This window comes from Dermacentor albipictus, chromosome 1 (genome assembly GCF_038994185.2).
Source record: "Dermacentor albipictus isolate Rhodes 1998 colony chromosome 1, USDA_Dalb.pri_finalv2, whole genome shotgun sequence".
In the NCBI taxonomy this organism is placed as follows: Eukaryota; Metazoa; Arthropoda; class Arachnida; order Ixodida; family Ixodidae; genus Dermacentor; species Dermacentor albipictus.
The window spans coordinates 298,142,101-298,162,114 of NC_091821.1; the positions used below are offsets into that span (position 1 = coordinate 298,142,101).

Sequence of the window (20,014 nt, forward strand, 5' to 3'; positions counted from 1 at the left end):
TGTGGTCGAAGATCAAGTGAGCGTCCCGCCTCGCTGCAGCATCGTTATTTCGGTCAGCACCGAAACACCCGCTGACGTAGAAGGCGTCATTGAAGGCGACCAACGTCTACTGCTAGACCATGAAATTTGCGTCGCAAGAGGGATCGCTCGACTGCATGGAGGGAAAACTGAAGTGTTGCTGACAAACTTCAGCCAGGAGTTCAAGCACATCAACAAGGGCACGACGATCGCGTACATCGAGGGAATTCTGGAAACAAGTAATGCGCTTGTCCTCTCGGATTCCGCCGCATCTACCCCGACGACCATGGTTCCCGAACCAGACTACGACATTAATCCAAATCTCCCTATGATTAAGCAACAGCAGCTCAGAAGTCTGCTCCGACGATACAAAGGCTGCTTTTCGACGTCATCGAGGATTCGACAAACACCAGTCGCCAAGCATCGCATAATCACCGAGGAATGCGCTCGCCCACTCCGTCAGAGCCCTTACCGAGTTTCGGCGCGAGAACGTGAAGCTATAAGAGAACAAGTCGACGAAATGCTGCGCGACGACATCATCCAGCCGTCGAAAAGCCCGTGGGCATCCCCTGTTGTTCTGGTAAAGAAAAAGGACGGAACCCTACGTTTCTGCGTCGATTATCGTCGTCTGAACAAGATCACGAAGAAGGACGTATACCCCCTCCCACGGATAGACGACGCATTGGATCGACTCTGCAACGCTAAATACTTCTCGTCCATGGACCTAAAGTCTGGCTATTGGCAAATAGAAGTCGACGAAAGAGATCGCGAAAAGACCGCCTTCATCACCCCAGACGGCCTCTACGAGTTCAAGGTTATGCCATTCGGACTATGCTCGGCACCTGCAACGTTCCAGTGCGTGATGGACACGGTTTTAGCAGGATTGAAGTGGCAGACCTGTCTCGTATACTTGGATGACGTCGTCGTCTTCGCCGGAAATTTCGACGTTCACCTTAGGCGGCTGGCAACAGTACTAGAGGCCATCAGGTCATCAGGACTTACTCTGAAGCCGGAAAAGTGCCGCTTCGCTTACGAGGAGCTTCTATTTTTAGGCCACGTCATCAGCAAATCTGGAGTCCGCCCCGACCCGCAGAAGACAGCTGCCATAGCAAAGTTCCCACAGCCCATCGACAAGAAGGCAGTGCGTAGATTTCTTGGCATGTGTGCCTACTACAGGCGATTTGTCAATAACTTTTCACGCATCGCTGAGCCGCTGACGCAGCTAACTAAATGCGACGTCGAGTTCAAGTGGGAAACGCAGCAGGCCGAGGCATTTCAAGAACTCAAACGACGCATGCAGTCGCCGCCCGTACTTGCGCACTTCGACGATCACGCCGATACCGAAATCCACACTGACGCCAGTAGCCTAGGCCTCGGCGCCGTCCTGGTCCAGAGAAAAGATGGACATGAACACGTGATAGCTTACGCTAGCCGGTCGTTGTCAAAAGCGGAAGGCAATTATTCTACAACCGAAAAGGAATGCCTCGCCATCGTTTGGGCTACAGCGAAGTTTCGCCCTTACCTATATGGCAGGCCATTCAAAGTCGTCAGCGACCATCACGCCTTGTGTTGGCTAGCGAATTTAAAGGATCCCTCAGGACGGCTGGCACGGTGGAGCCTCAGACTACAAGAATACGACATCACCGTAACATACAAGTCCGGACGAAAACACTCAGACGCCGATTGCCTATCCCGCGCCCCCATTGACCCGCCGCCGCAAGATGACGAGGATGACGACGCCTTCCTTGGAATAATAAGCGCGGAAGACTTCGCCGAACAACAACGAGCGGACCCGGAACTTAAAGGCCTCGTCGATTATTTGGAAGGGCACACCGACGTTGTCCCCAGGGCATTTAAGCGCGGATTATCTTCCTTCACGCTTCAAGACAGTCTACTCGTGAAGAAGAACTTCTCGCCAGTCCGCGCCAATTACCTTCTTGTTGTCCCGTCAGGACTTCGTCCAGAAGTATTGCATGCCCTACATGACGATCCGACCGCTGGACACCTCGGATTTTCCCGGACACTATCGAGGATACAAGAAAAGTATTATTGGCCGCGCCGGACCGCCGACGTCGCCCGTTATGTCAGAACATGCCGAGACTGTCAGCGACGCAAGACACCGCCGACAAGGCCAGCCGGATTACTACAGCCAATCGAGCCTCCTTGCCGACCATTCCAGCAGATCGGGATGGACTTGCTGGGACCCTTTCCGACGTCAATAACCGGAAATAAGTGGATCGTCGTGGCGGCGGACTACCTCACCCGCTTCGCTGAAACAAAAGCACTGCCGAAAGGTAGCGCAGCCGAAGTGGCGAAATTCTTTGTCGAAAACATCCTGCTGCGACATGGCGCCCCAGAAGTCCTCATCACCGACCGAGGAACGGCCTTTACAGCGGAGCTCACCCAAGCCATTCTGAAATACAGTCAGACAAGGCACAGGAGGACAACGGCTTACCACCCGCAGACGAATGGTCTTACGGAGCGGCTGAATAAGACCCTCGCCGACATGCTAGCGATGTACGTCGACGTCGAACACAAGACCTGGGATGCCGTCCTGCCGTACGTAACATTCGCTTATAACACGGCAGTGCAAGAAACAACACAGATCACGCCGTTCAAGTTGGTTTACGGCAGGAACCCGACGACGACGCTCGACGCCATGCTGCCGCACGTAACGGACGAAGAGAATCTTGACGTCGCTACCTATCTCCAGCGCGCCGAAGAAGCCCGACAGCTCGCCCGCCTGCGAATCAAGAACCAGCAGAGGACCGACAGCCGACACTACAATCTCCGACGACGCTTCGTCGAGTACCAGCCCGGCGACCGTGTTTGGGTATGGACCCCTATACGCCGACGAGGACTGAGCGAGAAGCTTTTGCGTCGCTATTTTGGACCGTACAAGATCATCCGACGTATTGGTGCACTGGACTACGAGGTCGTGCCAGACGGCATTTCGCTGTCACAGCGGCGCCGCTCACGACCTGAAATTGTCCACGTTGTGCGGCTCAAGCCGTACCACCAGCGTTGACGAACTTTGGGACTTCGCGTAACTGACCTTTGGACTTTATTTCTTTTCGTTGTTTTGTTACTTATGTTTAATAAGAGTCCCTTTGTGTTTCGCTCTCTTTGTAGCATCGGGACGATGCTTTTTAAGAGGGGGGTATTGACACGTGTATTTATATTTATCGGGCGAACAGGTTTCACCGCCTAACAAATCTTATCGCGCAGCGCGGGACGCGCTTGCATGTATCCGAAGTTTCTGGAAAGTTAAGGTGGATACACACGGGAGGGCAAAATCCCGCCTGCTCCGCGGACAAAATAGTGACGTCATCACTTGAATCCGGCGCAGACGAGTTAGGTCGAATTCCCACAGCCGGAGCGCCGTTAGCGGAATCCGCGTGCTTACTCTCGGCGCCAACGCCACGCACGTTGCCAAATTGCTGGGTACGAGTGCGCATTCCAAGATAGACAGCTATCAGAGGCGGCGTTTGTCCGCGTTGGCTGTTCTACTCGAAGTGAGTGACGACGGCTAGGTGAAGGCTGTAAAAAGAGAACGATTATGCTGGAGGAAACCACGGATATCGAAGAATACGCTTTGTGTTCAGAGCTTGCTTTGTGAAGATCTGCTCGAGTGTGATCCGGCCGAATACAAGCGCCTACTGCGCGTCAGCAGCACGCAGTTTTTCGAACTTCTCGCCCGCGTTCAACATAATATGTTGAACGCGGATTATATTATAATCGAGCGGCAAGAAACCATCGTGAGACCATCTGTGCCAGCGGAGACACGGCTTCAAATCACTCTTCGCTTTCTCGCCGCAGGTAAGCACTAGCGTTTGCTTCAATTTGAAGTATCAAGTGTCACTTTTCATGAGGCGCGCTGACTTTTAAAGCGAAGGCATGCCCCAGCTTTCTCCACTGTGACTGCTGCCGCTCTCTTGGGAAGTGCGCGCTTCACGTCGCGTGTAATGTGCGCGTGCACTTATTTCCGTTAGCCCGTGGACGCAGGAATGGAACGAAAAAAAAAGAACCAAACCACTCTTTAGCGTTCTACATCTCTGTGCAGTGTGTACAATGACAAATACATCTTCGTTGTGACGTGACCGCCCTTACCTCTCGCAATGAACAGTTCGTGTATTTCGGTGTAGATATAGCAAATGCTACGGCGCATCAACAGTACTAAATTGTTTTGACCGCCACGGCTCATGAACATCGTATACGCATGTTGCATAAGAATGTTGGAAATATGGTGAAATAAAAACAACTGTGTGTATGGAATTTAGTTTCATAGCATGAAAATAGCCGCTTTATAAGAGATTCGCTTTACACAGATTCCAGTGTGAATATCAGATGTGCATATTTTATTCGAATGCGGAGTTCTGTCTTTCTTTGTTAATTTTTAGCGTAACCAACAATTTCTTGTTTTTCCTTTTTTAATAGGAGAAACGCACTACTCCTTAAGCTGACAGTTCAGGGAGGACACTCAACTGTCAACCAGCTCATAAAAGAGACATGTGTGGCAATCTACCTGGAGCTGAAAGACGAATTCTTGAAGACCCCCAAGACTTACGGAGAGTGGTCCAGAGCCATGCAAGACATCAAAGAAAAATGGCAGTTCCCCAATTCTATTGGTGCGATAGATGGAAAGCATGTGTGCATCATCAAGCCAAATATTCAGGCTCTTTGTATTTCCACTACAATAAAACCTTCAGCATAGTGCTATTTGAGCTTGTTGATGCGAACTATAGGTTTCGCTATTTGGACATTGGTGCCCCTGGTTCACAAGGTGATGGCGGAATTTGGCAGTCAACACCTCTGCGAAAAGCAATTGATGAAATAAAATGCGGGACTGCCCAAAACTGTAAAAGTGGCAGGTTCGCCGGATCTTGAAATGCCCCCGGTTATTGTAGGAGATGATGCTTTTCCTCTGGGTGAAAATTCCTGAAGGTGCGGCGTTTGTTCGGGAAAACCGTTTTTAGAAACTCTGCAGAGGTTCAATCAGATGAAGAAAACATAATGGTTCAAATCTAGAAGAGCATTCCCAAAAATGAAGTAAATGTTTCGGCTACATGGTTCATATTGAACTGGTAACATGCTGCTGACCACAAAACAGAAAAAGAGAGACAGGGCTGAGCGGCCTGCCCTCTCTCTTTATTTTTTTGGTTACGCAGCACGACATTATCCCCAAAATGAAGTTATAGCAAATAATACAAACCGACAGAGTAAGGCGCTGATTCTGCATGCCGCTGAGCCGTTTCGAGAGCCATCTCTTGCCATAGCCTGTAACGCAGCTGCACGCTTGCATAATCGGCGTGCTCTATATTAAATAGCACTTCGAATCCATCATCAAGAGCAAAAAAAGTGCCGGTCACGCAGGCTACGCGGTCTAAATAGGAATGCGCGTGCAACCACGACTCGCCTTTCCCGCTGCACCACAACAAAAGCACATGCGGTCACTCCTGCACAACAAAAACACATGTGGCATCAAGCCACGGATGCATCAAGCCGACAACATGCCATCGTAGCCACGCCAACCCGTCTAATGTTGGCAGATTTGACGCTGACTACGTTAAATTGAGGCCAGACGACCGCCAAACGGACGGATGGAAATACCGGCGAGCATTTTCAATCCGGACCGCGAGCGGAGGAGGCCGGACAAGGCGAGGGCGGCAAGTTTTGATGACGCGCGCGTCACGTGATGCGCCATCCGCTGCGAAAATTCCTCCTCCGTCCGTTCGTGTGAATGCACCCTTAAGGTGGATACACACGCGAGGGCAAAATCCCGCCTGCTCCGCGGACAAAATAGTGACGTCATCACTTGAATCCGTGCAGCCGAGTTAGGTCGCATTCCCACAGCCGGAGCGCCGTTTGCGGAATCCGCGTGCTTACTCTCGACGCCAACGCCACGCACGTTGCCAAATTGCTGGGTACGAGTGCGCATTCCAAGATAGACAGCTATCGGAGGCGGCGTTTGTCCGCGTTGGCTGTTCAACTCGATTATGCTGGAAGAAACCACGGATGTCGAAGAATACGCTTTGTGTTCAGAGCTTGCTTTGTGAAGATCTGCTCGAGTGTGATCCGGCCGAATACAAGCGCCTACTGCGCGTCAGCAGCACGCAGTTTTTCGAACTTCTCGCCCGCGTTCAACATATAATCGAGCGGCAAGAAACCATCGTGAGACCATCTGTGCCAGCGAAGACACGGCTTCAAATCACTCTTCGCTTTCTCGCCGCAGGTAAGCACTAGCGTTTGCTTCAATTTGAAGTATCAAGTGTCACTTTTCATGAGGCGCGCTGACTTTTAAAGCGAAGGCATGCCCCAGCTTTCTCCACTGTGACTGCTGCCGCTCTCTTGGGAAGTGCGCGCTTCACGTCGCGTGTAATGTGCGCGTGCACTTATTTCCGTTAGCCCGTGGACGCAGGAATGGAACGAAAAAAAAAGAACCAAACCACTCTTTAGCGTTCTACATCTCTGTGCAGTGTGTACAATGACAAATACATCTTCGTTGTGACGTGACCGCCCTTACCTCTCGCAATGAACAGTTCGTGTATTTCGGTGTAGATATAGCAAATGCTACGGCGCATCAACAGTACTAAATTGTTTTGACCGCCACGGCGCATGAACATCGTATACGCATGTTGCATAAGAATGTTGGAAATATGGTGAAATAAAAACAACTGTGTGTATGGAATTTAGTTTCATAGCATGAAAATAGCCGCTTTATAAGAGATTCGCTTTACACAGATTCCAGTGTGAATATCAGATGTGCATATTTTATTCGAATGCGGAGTTCTGTCTTTCTTTGTTAATTTTTAGCGTAACCAACAATTTCTTGTTTTTCCTTTTTTAATAGGAGAAACGCACTACTCCTTAAGCTGACAGTTCAGGGAGGACACTCAACTGTCAACCAGCTCATAAAAGAGACATGTGTGGCAATCTACCTGGAGCTGAAAGACGAATTCTTGAAGACCCCCAAGACTTACGGAGAGTGGTCCAGAGCCATGCAAGACATCAAAGAAAAATGGCAGTTCCCCAATTCTATTGGTGCGATAGATGGAAAGCATGTGTGCATCATCAAGCCAAATATTCAGGCTCTTTGTATTTCCACTACAATAAAACCTTCAGCATAGTGCTATTTGAGCTTGTTGATGCGAACTATAGGTTTCGCTATTTGGACATTGGTGCCCCTGGTTCACAAGGTGATGGCGGAATTTGGCAGTCAACACCTCTGCGAAAGCAATTGATGAAATAAAATGCGGGACTGCCCAAAACTGTAAAAGTGGCAGGTTCGCCGGATCTTGAAATGCCCCCGGTTATTGTAGGAGATGATGCTTTTCCTCTGGGTGAAAATTCCTGAAGGTGCAGCGTTTGTTCACGAAAACCGTTTTTAGAAACTCTGCAGAGGTTCAATCAGATGAAGAAAACGAAATGGTTCAAATCTAGAAGAGCATTCCCAAAAATGAAGTAAATGTTTCGGCTACATGGTTCATATTGAATTGGTAAGCTGCTGCTGAGCACGAAAGAAAAAAAAAAAGAGAGACAGGGCTGAGCGCCGAAATGACAGCGCCCTGCCCTCTCTCTTTCTTTATTTTTTAGTTACGCAGCACGTCATTATCCCAAAAATGAAGCTATAGCTAATAATACACACCGACAGAGTAAGGCGCTGATTCTGCATGCCTCTGAGCCATTTCGAGAGCGATCTCTTGCCATAGCCTGTTACGCAGCTGCGCGCTTGCATAATCGGCGAGCTCTATATTCAATAGCGCTGCGAATCCATCAACAAGAGCAAAAAAAGTACCGGTTGCTTCGTCACTTTGCATTTTCTTGTGCACCTCACTCATGTTGAGGTCGCGCAGGCTGCGCGGTCTAAATAGAAATGCGCGCGCAACCACGACTCGCCTTTCCCGCTGCACCACAACAAAAGCACATGCGGTCACTCCTGCACAACAAAAACACACGTGGCATCAAGCCACGGATGCATCAAGCCGACAACACGCCATCGTAGCCACGCCAACCCGTCCAATGTTGGCAGATTTGACGCTGACTACGTTAAATTGAGGCCAGACGACCGCCAAACGGACGGATGGAAATACCGGCGAGCATTTTCAATCCGGACCGCGAGCGGAGGAGGCCGGACAAGGCGAGGGCGGCAAGTTTTGATGACGCGCGCGTCACGTGATGCGCCATCCGCTGCGAAAATTCCTCCTCCGTCCGGTCGTGTGAATGCACCTTTATCGACTCTTCTATCCGCGTGTCTGTTGTCGCCGAACCTTGTGTTATCAGATTTCATCGCGTGACACGAATGATGTAGAACTTTGTGGAAGACACGCGGGTCCCATCAGTTAATCTGGAACATTCGACGACTGATCTATAAAAGCCGACGCGCTTGACCCGCTGATCAGATTTTCGACGATCGCCGACTGTGTTCGCCGCTTTCGTTGTGCTATAAGTGTGGCCTGTTTTGTGGGCACAGGTTCGCCCAATAAAAGCTAATTTTGTATTCCACCGTACTGCTTCTTTCTTCGCCGTCACTACCACGTGACAATATTGCCTAATGTACTACATATATTAAAAAGAAGACACGAAGAATTCCCGTCACCAAACTTTCTAAACCCTTTTTGAGAACTTTGTTTTTGTACGCCTTCGTTGTTTGTCGTTTCCCTACTTTTCTTCCACCAATCTTCCAAACGCCTCTTACTAATCTGTATTGCGGATATGTGTGCTTTCGCGCAACTCTTGCTGAACCCAAGGTCTTCAAGCAGGCTCGAAGTACCTAAACCCACCACTGGGCAGAAACCTTCACATTCTAATAAAACATACTCCATCGTTTCCCCAGCTTTACCGCTATATTTACCGTTGTATCTCGATTTATAAATGCGTCTTCTGAGGTATCCTGATCTCGCTTCAAAATGTAAACAGCTTCCCTTTTAGTTGTCGTGAATTGTTTCTTGCCTTATTTTGCTTTTTTCCTCTTAAGTCGTTAATCATAGCAGGTTTCTTTTCCATTGGCGCCACACATAAGATTTTCGCAGCCTCTCTGACATTGCGCTTGACGCTCTTTGTTGCCATGTTACTCATCATACGGGTCGCAAACTTGCTGGTAAGCTTCCTACTTTTTTTCCTCCACTGTGAATCAATGTTTTTCCTGTAGAAATATCTGAACGCTCTCGCAGCCCATTTACTTTCCGTATTCCCCAGTCGTTCTTTATAATTAATTTTACTCTGAGCTTTCCTCACTTCAATATTTGTGCAACCCTTACACCCTGCACAGCTTCATTTGTCGTCTTCCCGTGAGCGCACAATACAAGGCGTCCCACTGACCTTTGGTTGCCATCGAGTCCTGAGTGTAACCCTGATTTGAAGGAAACTGCATTTCCAAGTTTAGGTCCTGGAACCATTACTCCTTTGCACATACCCCAGAGCACCTCGTACCTATCGTATCCTCATAGCGCTGTGTTTTATTATTACCGCATTTCTCTCGCCCTTTGTGGGAATGCGGTCAAGTACCACCGGAATGCGAACATGCCGAGGTAACCGTGATACCTAAACCCAACAAGGCCATCTGCATGCAGAACGTTCGACCTATATCCCTCACCTCGTGTGCTGGAAAACTCTACGAGCACATGGTGCACTACCACATGATCGAACATCTCGGAGGCACCGGACACGTCCCAAACACCATGTTCGGATTTAGAGCTCACCTGTCCACGCAATGCATGTTACTGCAGATTAAAGAAAAAGTCATCGACAAACTGGACACGCACAGCAAAAGAGCCATCCTCGTACTTGACGTGAAAGGGGCTTTCGATAACGTGTTACACGAAGCCATACTGCAACACCTCAACCTATATAACTGCGGTGAAAAATGTATATAATTACATCAAAGCTTTTCTGAAATAACGGGCAGCCACAGTGGGGATAATCAACTTAGGCTCTGCGAAATTTGACATGCCGCGAAAGGGAAGGCCACAAGGCTCCGTCATTTCGCCGATGCTATTCAATCTGGCGATGAACTCGCTACCCAAACAACTGAAGCAAATGGAAGGAATTGGTCCCGCAATATATGCTGACGACCTCACCATCTGGACTACGGGAGGGTCGACAGGTAAACAGCAAGACGTTCTGCAAAAAGCGGTTGACACAACGGAAAAGTACTTGGAAGCATGTGGATTGACGTGCGCACCAGAAAAGTAGGAGCTCTTGGTGCTATGAAAGCGCAAAAGAGGCCCACAACCGCAGCAGATACCGGACCCGGAAGTAAAGGTGGGAGACATCTTGATTTCAGAGCTTACGATGCTCCGCACCCTCGGACTCCTGATTCAAAAATTCAGAGAACAGTGTACCAAATAACACACCTTATCAAAAGAGTAACGAGCAAAAGTCACGGACTCAAGGAAGAAGACTGCACGAGAATGATACAAGCGCTGCTCACGAGCATCGTCACGTACGGGACCCCATACGTCGACACGAAGAGCAGTCAGCGAGACAGAGCAAACGCCCTCATCAAAAAATTCTACAAAATTGCCTTCGGCCTGTCCCCCTCCATGTCCATAGCGAAACTACTCAATGTGGGAGTCCACAGCACGTGGGTAGAGCTCGTGGAAGTGCATAACGTCAACCAACTGGAGAGACTAAAGCTGACAAAGACGGGAAGAACCCTGCTCCAAGATCTGGGCTACCAAATTGAGGATGAGAGGCACCTACCTCAGCGTATCCCACACGAGGTCAGAGACAAGCTGCACATAAGTACCATTCCCAGAAACATGCATCTCGAGTACGACAAGGAAAGGAGACAGGCGAGAATACAAGCGCTCAAGCACATACTCGAACGTACCAACAGCAAAAAGAAAATGAGATACACTAAGCGTGGTCGACGAGAAGGGCGAGCAACTTACAGCCACATCCATACGTACCAAGGACGCGAGAACAGCGGAAGAGCTGGGCATAGCCCTGGTCATTGCAACGTGCAAGAAGACCCTAGTTACCGTGGTGACGGAATCGCAAGAAGCATGCAGAAGGTATGTGAGCGGAAGGATCGGAAAGGCAGCACTTCAGGTCTTGAAGAACACCGAGATAGAAGCAGCACAAATCCTCTGGACGCCGTGACACGAGTCTCTCGCGGGGAACCAAGCGGCACACGCCACGGCTCGAGATCATGCATGCCGAGCCATCTCCGACACGCAGAGAGCACGGACCAACGACTCTGACGAGGATGATTTCATTTTTTTCATTTATTTATTTTTCCCTTAAAGGCCCGAAGGCATTACATAAGGGGGGAGCAAAATCAAGGTCAAAGAGAAAGAATAAATTGGCAAAAGAGAACAATAACAAAAAAAGAGTATGTAACAGTTAAATGTTCTTGTCACGCGTATACAATGCAAAGCAAAATTCACGGGATTGAAGCACGAGAAAAAAAGAAAAAAAAATATAGATATAAATATGAAACACTCAAATAATACACGAGAAAAATACAGTGAAAAAGGTATCACACGGGAAACAAGTAAAAATAAAAAATAATCAGCTGTTCAGAGTGCCGAATTGAATATGACAGGAACCTTTTGCCCTCATGAAAAATGGTCATTTAGTTTATCCCGGAATGATTTGCGGTTAGAGCATGATGCGATGGTATTTGGCAGGCCATTCCATAGTGCTATCGCGTCCGGAATTGATGCGTGCGATGCTATGGTCATGGCTTAGGCGGCTAGACGTCCTGTGCGGGGTTTGCAGCTTTTCGTGTCTCGTGCGTGGGTGATAGTAGAAATGATGAAGAAGACAGAGGCGAGATATAATGCGGCGTGACTCGAGTGGTGGGATGGCCAGGGAGTGTTTCAGCACGGTAATACTGGTTTTTCTTGAATAGTATGATGGTATAAATCGGACGGCGCGATTCTGCACGGCTTCAAGGTCAGCGGCGAGGTACAGTCGCCCAAATCTTTAGCTGGTGTGCGGGAGCGACGACTTTTCCGTGCGTCAGCGCCGTTTGACGGGGCGAGGCTGGAAACAGTCTGAGGCTAAGCGCATGCGGACAAAGCGCGCTCAGCTGGGCCCATCGTCTACTAGGCTGTTTCCAGCCTCGCCGCGTCATACGGCGCTGACGCCCGGAAAAGTCGCCGCTCCCGCACACCAGCTAAAGATTTGGGCGACTGTACACTTGTGATGGGTGCCAAATGGATGAGGCATATTCTAGTTTTGGGCGAATGAATGTTATATATGCTAGCTTTTTTATGTCGGGGGATGCGGCCTTCAAGTTACGGCGCAGGTATCCGAGTGTGCGAGAGGCTGTAGCGCAGATGTTTTGAACGTGAGTTACCCATGATAGCGATGGCGTTAGATGGAGGCCAAGATATCTGTAGGATAATGCGGAATCAATGGAAAATGAGCCAATACTGTATTGGTGCAGATTCACGGTGCGTTTTCTGGTGAAAGGCATGGATTTGCATTTGTTAATGTTTAAGGAGAGGAGGGATTTATCGCACCAAGAGGAGGCAGTGTCAAGATCGGACTGAAGAAAAGATGAATCGATGGTTGCCCTAATCACTCTGTATATGACGCAATCATCGGCAAAAAGCCGTAATTCCGATTTTATATTGCAAGGGAGGTCATCAATGTAAATTAGGAATAGTAGTGGTGACAGGCCGGCGCCCTGAGGGACTCCCGATGTTACATTGGAAAGAGCAGATTGGCTGAAGAGGAGAGTGGATGAACGGATATCCAAAAAGTACTCGGATATCTTGGCGCACTACAGGAAGCAGATGCGTCGCTACACACCCGCGCATAAGACGATGTGTAGGGAACAAGCGGTAACGTGGAACTCCACGTATACAAGTGGAACTCCAGGCCCGAACCTACCCGCATGGAACACTGCGGCACGCCATGTATCCGGGCACCTACAGGCGAGACTGCAAGTTCTGCCCGCCGGACACGCCCAACACCTTGCACCATATGGGGCTGGGGTGCAGGAATAACCGAGAAGTACCACCGTCATTATTACCACTAGGCGATAACATTCAGGAAGAAGCGAATTCAGAGGAAGAATCGGAAGACCAGTCACCGGTCAGGGTCTTGAGTCACCGGCTCTGCGGGTGACGCAAGACCCTGACAACCAGCTACAGTTGGTGAACAGGGTTCGGGTGGCGGCAGCGAGCCATGGCTACCTGGACTGAGAAGGCCAGCCACCTTTAGGCTCAAGAAGCCTGGTCTAGCAATAAAGTTTATTTCTCTCTCTCTTCCCCTTTGCTGTTGCTGTTTCTTTTTGCTGTGTTTCCATATATCTAAGGCCTTCGTTTAAGCATATAGGAAGGTATTTATATTTTACCCAGCCTGTTTGCTGGCCCTGTATTGACGCTGCCTGTTCACTGTTTTCGTCGAATACCATAAAACGCTACATTTCAGACCTAAATTCTCACCTTCCTGTCCACAGACATTAGCCAGAGTTGCATATCAGTTTGCTTGTTGGCTACCAGCACAAAGTCGTCCGCATAAAACAAACCTGGAAGCTGCTGCTCTAGTATTGTAGCTCTCGGTTTGTATGAGAGATTAAACCCAATATTGCGTCGTTTTAGCGGCCTTTTCATCCTTACCATGTAAATCATAAACAGCAGTGGGGCAGAGGGCCCCCCTAGAGGATGCGTGGTGGTGAGCGTCACTTGGTGGTGCTGCAACGAAGCTAGCGGTGGAAGCGGCTCACGTCTCCCGCTGTGACTGGCTCAGTTTTTGTTCACGGATGCGACAAATATATTGGGATGTAGACGATGAGCAAAGTGAGAACAAGGTAAAAGCACGAGCCAGCGTTTCGACAAGTGAACTTGTCTTTTTCAAGGCTTTTTGATGGTTGGAGGTATACAGCTTTGCTGTAAATGCGAGCAAAATGAACTTTGGTGGTATACGCATGTTTTCGGTTGTCCAGAAGTGTCTTTTCTATGGCGTATTTGGCTGCGTGCAGTTGTGATTGTCAATTCCGCGTGTGAGTTGTCAGCTGTTGATGCTAATGCCGCTGCCACCTGGATTGCAGTATGGTGCCGCCGCGACAGCAGCCAGCGCTGAGGCAAAGCCTGCGTGGACGAGAAGGTATCTGTGCTTGTTCGCCAAGCTGGCCGCCGCCGCGCTTTACCACGTTTACCTTGCGGTGGGAGTCAGAATGCGGTGGGCCAGTGCTCCGGACTACTGCCACGACGTCAAATTCCTCGTGGTTCTCACCGGCGTCGTCTACTTAATTGGGCTCGGGTACGCTGCAGCCGCACTCGTCGAGCGCTTGGACAGCTCCAAGACAAACAGCTTGACGCGGAGCATCCGACACTGCATCTACGATACGGTGGAGAGGCACCGTTGGCTGTGAGTCTTTAAGCATGCTGTGATGAAAGTCTATGCGGTGAATGAACGTATGTATCTAAAGAAGGTATTAATATACGGTCCAGAAACTCATAAAAGAGAGGCGTCTCAAGCACAGACGGAGCCTTGTGTAGCCTCCTACCTTGTGTAGAACCAAGTCACAAATGTCTTCTTCACGACGCTCTCCTCTGCAACATAATTTTGAACAGCAAAAAGTCCCCTTTGCTAACTCGGGGCAATATTTCTTCGGTGGGGGTGGGGGGGGGGTGGGGGGGAGGGGGTGGTTCGCATAACGCGTCCGTGATTGGTTGCGGACGCGCTGATGTGGGTATGTCGTCGAAGCATGGTAATCGATTGGAATCGAATGTGTGCATCATGCCAACGGTTTCGCGTGGGCATTTCAAAACTGCGAGCTTTGAATAATGCGCAGTCTAAAAAGAATAAAATTCTTCACTTCAAGCGAGCACTTTCATATAGCGAAAGTGAAAGACTCGCCAAGGACCGGTAACAAGAGCACAGATGCCTCACGTAGTCACGGGTGTCTTCCTTGTTTGATCGCAATGAGCGCACGAACATGTATAATACAATTATTGGGTGCTGTTTGTCACGTCATTGACATCGGTTGCCGTCGGCTTCTTCGTTTGCTAAAATGATTTTGCGCGATATGGGTTAGGCATAGCGGAGTAGTCGCTGGGCCGCTAGCTGATTGTTCGGCAATCGCCGGACCGATAACTCCAGGAGCAGTCACCCGTAAAGGCTCTTCACTGTTGCAGATGTCAGTAATCGCGGAATAACTGAAACTTCTAGTGCTACTAGAAGTGCTTGAGCATATCATATGCATACATTTATGGTGCCCCCGAAAACTAGACCATTCACTGGTTTGATATTTTAATGAAGTAAACGACATGCTGGGGGTGATGAACAGGCAAATTTTGAAGTGTATGGGTTATTAAGGGCAAAATAAAAATCGCGTAAAACTCGCCGTTTTACGTTTCCGCCGCTTTCGTGGTAGAATCAAAGGCGGTAGCAGTATTATATTATCAAGGAGTGTGTCCCGAACGAATGTACCGAAAAGAAAATCCTGGAAGACAAGGTCCACGATGATTTGGACAAGCACTCAGAAACTACCAACTATGTGTCCTCTCAAATAGACGCAAACGGGTTTATGTAATCAAGCTAAGTAATCATGACTTAGAGCTTCCTCAAGTCAGGAAGGCGAAGGGAGAACTGACCTACATTACCTTATGTCCGTCACTTAGCCCCAGATAGCTACATGATCATTACATAACGAACATAACGTAAAATTGTACACTCAACAAAAGAGAAAACCATCTGAAAACCTTATCACGTTCCCAAATTGGCTCATAAGCCCTCACTGTTTCCGCTTTCCTTGTAGCGCACTTCTAAATGATGCTAATACGACGCAGCGTGATTATAATAAATCACTAAATCCAACCAATAATAAGAAAACTTCAAAAACATTTGAGCGGATTATCCAAAACAAGTCGCAACTAAACTTACATTTAGGCTCCTTATCTTGAGCCTTCATCTCCGTGTAAGAAAAGAAACTATAAACACTGACGTTTTCCCTTCTCCAGCGTTCAGCTGTCACATTTTCATGGAAGTAAACAAACTAATAATAAAAATTGCCATACCACGAGCAGGAGAGACCCACGATGCCTTCTAACAAAAGTTCCCCAAACTTAAACGTTCCTAAATATTTTTGACATCAACGAAATTAAAGCTCATGAACACAATCTACAAAACGTGCCTCCAAAAGCACTCGTGCCAAATCAAACATGACTCATTATAAACTCCCGCTAAAGCATACCTTATCAACTTGCACAACTTGCACGTGACCTTCCAAACTGTATGCAACACTGAACTTGTTTGCCTTGCAGTTCTACACGTGTCGTGACGTAAACTTTCCACTTCAAACTGCGGAACTAACCTCAGCCGAAAATGCTAACAACCTAAAAAAGATTGTGGTATTCCTTACTCATTCTCTAATCTCCTTCAAAATGAATACAAAGGAACAAAAGAATTTGCAACGCTTCTTCGTTATTTCTTTTTCAGGCCTTAACAAATCCTTTCAGACGAGCTCGAGAGGGTCGCACCGTCCGGGGTTCTCGCAAAGTGTGGACGCGAAGAAGGTCAAAGCTGCTGATTCCTCACACGCTGCGACTTTAGAATAACAGCCTCCGCGTACTATAATGGTACATTCACAGACCCGCGCGCACTGTTCCCCTAGATGCCAGGCAGCTGCCTTTTTTTGCCCTCGCGAGTGACTAGCGCTTGTAGCAGCCTACAGGACGCTTCCAATTGTCCCTCTGCCTGCAAGGAGACGTCCTACATGCGGTTAGGCAACGATTTCTACACCTGAATCTTGGCGAAACTCTCTTTTTCGCGACGTGCGTCACGCCGATCACCAATCTCTGCAAACGCCTAAGCTTTACCGTCCTTCGCATTTTCACAGTCTGCGGCTTGATCTTGACTTTCGAGTATTTGCCTCTATCGCCCTGGTGCTTCGCCCGTTTGATTCTAGACGCCTTGACCGCGTCCGCCTTTCTCCTCTTGTGCCTACGCCTTCTCTTCACCATCTGTTCTGACCTATCCGAACAGCCATAGGTGACATATTTCGCCAGGCCGGCCGAACTTGCCGCTTCCGTACAAACTTATCTTAACGGGCTCTCTGTTTCCTGTGCTCGTTTTGCCAGGCTGGCCGCACTTGCCACTGTTGTGCCGTTACCACAAGCCCGGATCCCGAATCTGCAAGATGCAGAATTTATCCTGCGAGCGCCCAAATTCTCTCTTGAAAAGTCAAGATGCTGAGCCGTCAGGCAGCGGTGTCCTGCGGGAGAAGCCTCGGCGAGCAGCATGTTCAGACGTGTCAGCGAGTGCCAGACAGCCCGGCGCCGCACCTCCTTTTGCATGGAGGTCACCGCGCGCGCGAACTTTGAACCGGGTGGCCAGCGCGGTCGCTGGTTGGACCTCTCGGACGACCGCCGAGTGCTGACTTTGTATTGGGCCGTTTGAGTGACAATGGTTCCTCGGGGATCATAAAAGACGCGACGCGCCGCCTGAAAAACCGGATCCGCCGACCCACCGGGAGACAGTGCCGCTCTCGACTGGGGTGAGATGTGTCACGCGTTTTCGCCGGACGTCGCCGTGCGGGAACAGTCGCGTTTGCTGTGAGATCTCGGCCCCAGTGCCGACCCGTTCATGTCCTGTGTAATGACCTGTATATAGTGTATAAAGTACCTTTTGTTATTCTCATCGACGCCTGGCTCGGAGTCTTCGCTACCAACGCTCTGTCACGAAACGGGTGACGAGCGCTACGGGACCACAAAGTCGTAATAGTGGTGCAGCGGTGAAAAGTCGTAACAGTGGATGGCAGCTACGGGATTGACCGGCATCAGCTACCTCGGCGCGGTGAGTGCCTGCAGTTTACCTCAAACACCAGACTTTCTCTGACACAGGTTATAGTAGCTTAGGGAAGGATTTGGTGTTGCATTGTGATAACCTTGTGTGTTTCAAGCCTAGTAAGAGTGTTTTGAAAACCAGGGGATGCTGAGGGGGTAAACGGGGCAGTGTGTGAAATACTTGCATATGCCTTACTAGTAGTGTTATAGTAGCGTACGGCTGGTATATTCAAAAAGGGTAAACATCAGGAGGACAGTGTGAACGATGGAGAAGTACAAGGTGAAGGAACTTCTCGAAATTTGTGAGGAGTTGGGCATTGAGTTGGGCTCAACCAAAAGAAAGAATGCGATCCTTGAGGTCATGAGGACTGGGGATGTAACGGCTGAGGAAGCCGCAGAGGCCTGGGCGGATATCAATGAACGTCGGGAAAGGGAGGAAAGGAAAGAAAAGGAACGTCGCGAGGAGGAAAAGAGGGAGAAGGAACGTTGCGAGGAGGAAAGGAAAGAAAAGGAACGTCGCGAGGAGGAAAAGGAGGAAAGGAGAAAGATTCGTGAGCACGAGCTTAAAATGAAAGAGTTGGAGACCCGAAATAGCTCGCCAGCGCCTAGTCTCACTTCTAACGGTCCAAGAATACGCGATCAACTTCCACCCTTTGTCGTCGGAGAGGATATGGCCAAATACCTCGTGAAATTTGAGCACGTGTGCGAACGGAATAGCATTGAGCGATCCCTCTGGGCACAGAATCTGTTAGCCTTGCTTCCTGGGGAGGCATCAGACGTAATAACTTGCTTATCGAAAGAGGCGTTTGAGAGCTACAGTGATGTGAAGGAAGCGCTACTGCGGAAGTACAAATTGTCGCCCGTAGCTTTCCGGCAGAGGTTCCGGTATGCAAAAAAGGGCAAGGAGTCGAATGTTGACTTCGTGTTTCGTCTAAAAGCCGACTTGGTGTGGCTGAAGGGCGAAGAGGTTTACGACGACCGCGACAAAATTGTCGAATGCATCGCGTTGGAGCAGTTCTACCGTTGCATTGATGAGGATGTCAGGCTCTGTTTGCAAGATAGGCTAAAGGAGGTTAAGCTAAACAAGGCAGCAGAGTTAGCGGAAGAGTATCACACCCGCCGCAGCTTGCACAGCAAGGCAGTGCGCGTAGAAAAGGCAGATAGGAGAGATGGGTTTTCCGGGAAGCCCGACGAACGGAAGCAAATCACGCGTCGCGAGTTTCGGGAAGACGAGTCCCTTCCCAAAGAAACTGTAAGGGAAGGACAGAATGCATCTCAGAATGATGACGATGGTCCGAAACAGCGAAACGATACGATGCGTTCTTTTGAAAAATGGAAACCGTTAACCTGCTACAATTGCAAAAAGCAAGGGCACATCGCTGCGAGCTGCCCAGAGAGAATTGCTTTTGCAACAATACAGGAAACTCACAAAAACATACGTCTATTGGAGCCCTATGTGCAGGAAATTAAGGTAAACGGTAAGAAGTGCCGTGCACTTCGGGACTCTGCAGCAACTGTGGACGTTGTTCACCCGTCTTTCGTCTCCTCGAGTGATTTTACGGGAGAGTGTGCTAGGATACGGCAAGTGGCCGAGGAGGAGAGTGTCTGTTTACCGATCGCAACGGTTATCATTGAAGGAGAGTTTGGGAAACTTAACACCGAAGCCGCTGTGTCAGCCACCCTCCCGGAGCACTTTTCCTACCTCTTCTTAAATAACTCGGAGCAGCTGCTGAAGGATCAGGGCAAATCATTCTTTGCCGACGTGGCGTACATGGCGCTCACGCGATCCAAAGCGCGCCCGCTGTCGAGGGAACTTTGCGTCGGTGAGCGAAAGGCGGTGCGGCACACGGAACGATCAAGGTAACTTGAGCGGCGAGCAGTCGCGGGAGAGGCAGAGCTCGGAGGCTGGCCTAGGCGAGCGGGTCCTGGAAGTGAGTGGGAGTGACGCGTGCAGTGCTAGCCGCGATATAGACGCGACGCCGCAATTAGGCGACGCGGGCTCCACACTCGCTCCGGTTTCCGCCAGCTGGCAGAAGCTGGCTGCAATTGAAAGAGAAAGTCTGATTCGCGAGCAACAGGAAGACTGTTCATTAGCCGATCTGAGGAAGAGCGTCAAACGGGGAGTGAAGAAAAAGAGGGTTTCATTTTGCAAGGAATCTGGCTTATTGTACCGCCGCTATACGGATAAGCAGGGTCGCAAATATAAGCAGCTTCTGATTCTGCGAAAATATCACCGGGAAAAATGAATG

General features: G+C 49.4%; 1 protein-coding gene across 5 annotated transcripts in view; it reads left to right on the forward strand.

Moving 5' to 3' along the window:
* LOC135916819 (uncharacterized transporter YutK-like) overlaps positions 1 to 20,014 on the forward strand; it is a 511,079-nt gene that overhangs the window by 41,780 nt on the left and 449,285 nt on the right. For all 5 annotated transcript variants that reach the window (XM_070531469.1, XM_070531470.1, XM_070531473.1 and 2 more), the window contains one exon: positions 14,027 to 14,346. In XM_070531469.1, the coding sequence (XP_070387570.1) occupies positions 14,027 to 14,346 (320 nt within the window). The remainder of the gene's footprint in view (positions 1 to 14,026; positions 14,347 to 20,014) is intronic.